This window comes from Diorhabda sublineata, chromosome 4 (genome assembly GCF_026230105.1).
Source record: "Diorhabda sublineata isolate icDioSubl1.1 chromosome 4, icDioSubl1.1, whole genome shotgun sequence".
Lineage (NCBI taxonomy): Eukaryota > Metazoa > Arthropoda > Insecta > Coleoptera > Chrysomelidae > Diorhabda > Diorhabda sublineata.
In genome coordinates this window covers 2771185-2774592 of record NC_079477.1, presented here as the reverse complement: position 1 = coordinate 2774592, position 3408 = coordinate 2771185, and the positions used below count along the sequence as shown (strand labels likewise).

At 36.3% G+C, this 3408-nt stretch overlaps 1 protein-coding gene across 1 annotated transcript; it reads left to right on the top strand.

Moving 5' to 3' along the window:
• The first annotated feature begins 889 nt into the window (after nt 1-889).
• On the top strand, nt 890-3128 carry LOC130442946 (uncharacterized). Its single transcript, XM_056777355.1, has 3 exons — nt 890-1265; nt 2289-2531; nt 2794-3128. Exons 1-3 carry the CDS (start codon nt 890-892, stop codon nt 3126-3128), a joined length of 954 nt encoding a protein of 317 aa, XP_056633333.1.
• The last annotated feature ends 280 nt before the right edge of the window (nt 3129-3408 follow it).

Genomic DNA, 3408 nt, shown 5'->3' with positions numbered 1-3408 from the left:
TGACAATTACATTTTAAAGATGTTTCGATTCAACCAAATTTCGGAATCAGTTGTACGCTACAATTTTCATTTATATACAATTAAATCAGATTAAACCTTAGACTGTTCAGTAGTAAATATACAAATAAGATCATACAACTTATTTCTCTAATTAATCACCTCAACGATTAAGGCATATCTGTGGACAAACCGCAAACGATTGGAAGTGAGTTGTGACGATTTCTTTGAGCTCCACGTCAGTTATAAAGTCAAGCTAACGCTTTAGTTCAGAGAAAAGATGAAAATCACTCGGTGCTAGGTCGGAATTATATAGTGGGTGTTGAAAAATGTCCCATTGAAATCGCTGAGTTGCACAAATGCTGAAGGGACGGGTATTGTCGTGGATGTGAACAATTTCAGAAGTCAGCTTTTGTTTTGAACGACTCTGCATGTTCTACAAGGAGAACAATTAATTAAAAACAATGGAAATGGATATTATTTATGATACATCCCCTATATAAAGATCGTTTAGTTAGATAGACTGCAGCAAAAGTTATGATCATACTTTTCAAAATTATCCGAAAAAATTAACTAAAAATAATTTTCTGCATGCCTAAATTGAGATATAAATAGACGTTTGATTCATAAAACGAACAGAGGACGGAAGAGCGTGAATAGGGAACCGGAGAAGGCCGAGGAGAGAACACCTACCGAACTACAGCACTTTACAGAACCGGATTAAAACTTTTATTTGAAAGACACAACATCGTATGAATAAATCATTTATTGTACGAGGTTTGATATATAAAAATAGTGGAAATTTTCAATGACAATCTATGACATTGACAGTTCTGTCACTTGTAAGTGAATAATTTTTGAATTTAACTCGCTTTTAAGAGTGTTCGCGGAAATGTCTTTGCATAGAATGTCTCCCAGCGTCATAAGTTTACCAATTACTCCGAATTTGGCCCAATTGCAGAAACCAGATTTCTGCAAACTAATGAGCAATATCGAAACGATAATAATGGATATAGACGGTGTTTTGTGGATCGACGATAAACCAATACCACATTCAGTCGATGTTGTTAACAAACTAAAAGAAAAAGGAATACAAATCATATTATATACTAATAATTCAACCAGGAATAGTGAAGAATTTTTAAATAAAGCTACAAATATGGGATTCCTTGTCGACAGAAATGATATAATTACTACAGCTACTTTAGTTGTATCATATTTGAAACAGTATAAATTTGATAAGAAAATCTATCTCGTTGGCTCGAGAGGTAAGTAGGCACTTTATGTTCTAATACTTCCATTTTCACTCTATTTCAAAGTTAATCTTTTCAATTTTAAAATTGTAAATACAAGTAGTTGTTAGACCTGCAGAATAGTCCTCCATGGCAGCGATGAGTTTCTCATTTATGTCCGGATAGAAATTACACGGCAAAATCTGAAGAATACATTTTTCTGGTCTTGTCCTTGTTTCTTGGTGTCTGTTGTTTTTCTTCGTCAATCACACAATGATGCTGAAACTTCTTTCCGGATTGCGGATAAACACTGTTTGAAATTGCCTCGAGGACTGCGGTCGTTGTCCGAAATGAGAAAACGCGCGATAGATTTCACCAAAAGCTTTTTAATGTCCAAAAGTTCATACGGGATGAATCCCACGTGATCTTTTAAAGGGCCTACTATCTCAACAATTGTACTACTGGATCTTTTCTCGAAGGTGACTCCTCTGAATGAGAATAGTGCCTCCACAAGCTTTTTAATTTCATACACGATTTCTACAAAAACCGAGCGATATTGCTCTCCATTCTCCTAAAATATCTTTTTGAATAATTAAATGATGCGGTCTTGTTGTATTTATCATTTAATAAAAGAACTAATGATACGAGGATTGTACCAAAAGTAGTTATGTCAAGTTTCCAATCAGCTAAAGCCTCGAGGAAAAGTACTGGACTAAATCTGACAACATTGCCGTGCGAAGCGGTTCCCCCACTCTCAAACTGCCATTCACTGCGTCGCTTAGTATTCGTTTGATCAACATCAAATTTTGCACTCCTGCCAAGTACGAGGTTTGAGCAGAAAGAAGTTTCTCAAGCAAGGAAATTCATTGGTGAGTGACGGAGGTTTATAGTGAAAAGTGCATGTCCGTTTAGCACGTTCCCATACGGTGCAGGGCTTTTTTTAAAATATTCGAACGGAACTTTCGAATAGAATTGTCCAGAAGATCAACAGTGAGCTGCTCTAAGATCAGAGGAGCAAATATTTTACTAGCTTTAATGGAACATTTCTATAATTTTAAGGACTAGCGGAAGAGCTGGAACTAGCGGGATATAGACATCTGGGAATAGGTCCGGATGTTCTCGAACACAGCCTTGTTCAAACAGTGGAAAATTTTCAACCGGATCCCAATGTTGGCGCTGTTGTAGTTGGTTATGATGCCCATTTTTGCTACACCAAACTTTTGAAAGCCGCTTCTTATTTAAATAAACCGGAATGTCATTTTTTAGCCACCACCGCAGATGAATGTTGTTTAGTGAATCCAGGTAAATAGTCCAGGAAACGAAGCATTTTATCTCGCAATTTTTTCGTCCCCGATCATTTTCTATATCATGCCACCGTACGCTAAAACCTTGGAGACGGAATTTTACAACTCCTAACTACAGGAATCTTAACCAAATTTTTGTACAAATCGATGCAGGACGAAGCAATTGCTGGGTTTTGTCTTTTTTCGGCTTTATGTCCTGGACTACTATAGATACTAATAAAACTACTGTGAAAAAACAATTCAAATTATCTAATTTTTAGATATTGTTTTTCCCGGAACGGGTCCAATTCTCAAAGCAATTGAAGCAGCGTCTCAACGTGAAGCTATTGTCTTAGGAAAGCCTTACTCACATGCACTGGAAGCCTTGAAGATTGCCAAATCGATCGATCCTAAGAAGACCATGATTATCGGTGATAGAACTACTACTGATATATTTTTCGGAAACCGATCCGGTTTTATAACTGTCTTAGTTTTATCGGGGGCAACTGAAGAAAGTATTTTCGAAAAAAAGAGAAGTTGTAGGAGGAACTTGAGAGATTTCGTTCCGGATTATTATTTAGACACTTTGGGGGAGTTGGATAGAAATCTTAGTTGATTAAATCTTCTAGAATTGGAGTAAAGTTAATGTTACAACATTGCAAACTGATATTCTTGAATTTAAATAAGTATTCTATAATTTCTAGTAGTTTTTTTAGAATAAGATTGTCCCAATTCTGCCCAAAAGACGTGGATTTGAAGATGACATTCCAAAAAATCTGTCCACGGACATTTCCTAAATACTTGGAGCTTCCTCAATGAAGTGTGCTACCTGAAACCACGTAATCACTCTTCTAGGGGCTACAAACGATGCGTCGTATGACCTAACAACTGTAAAA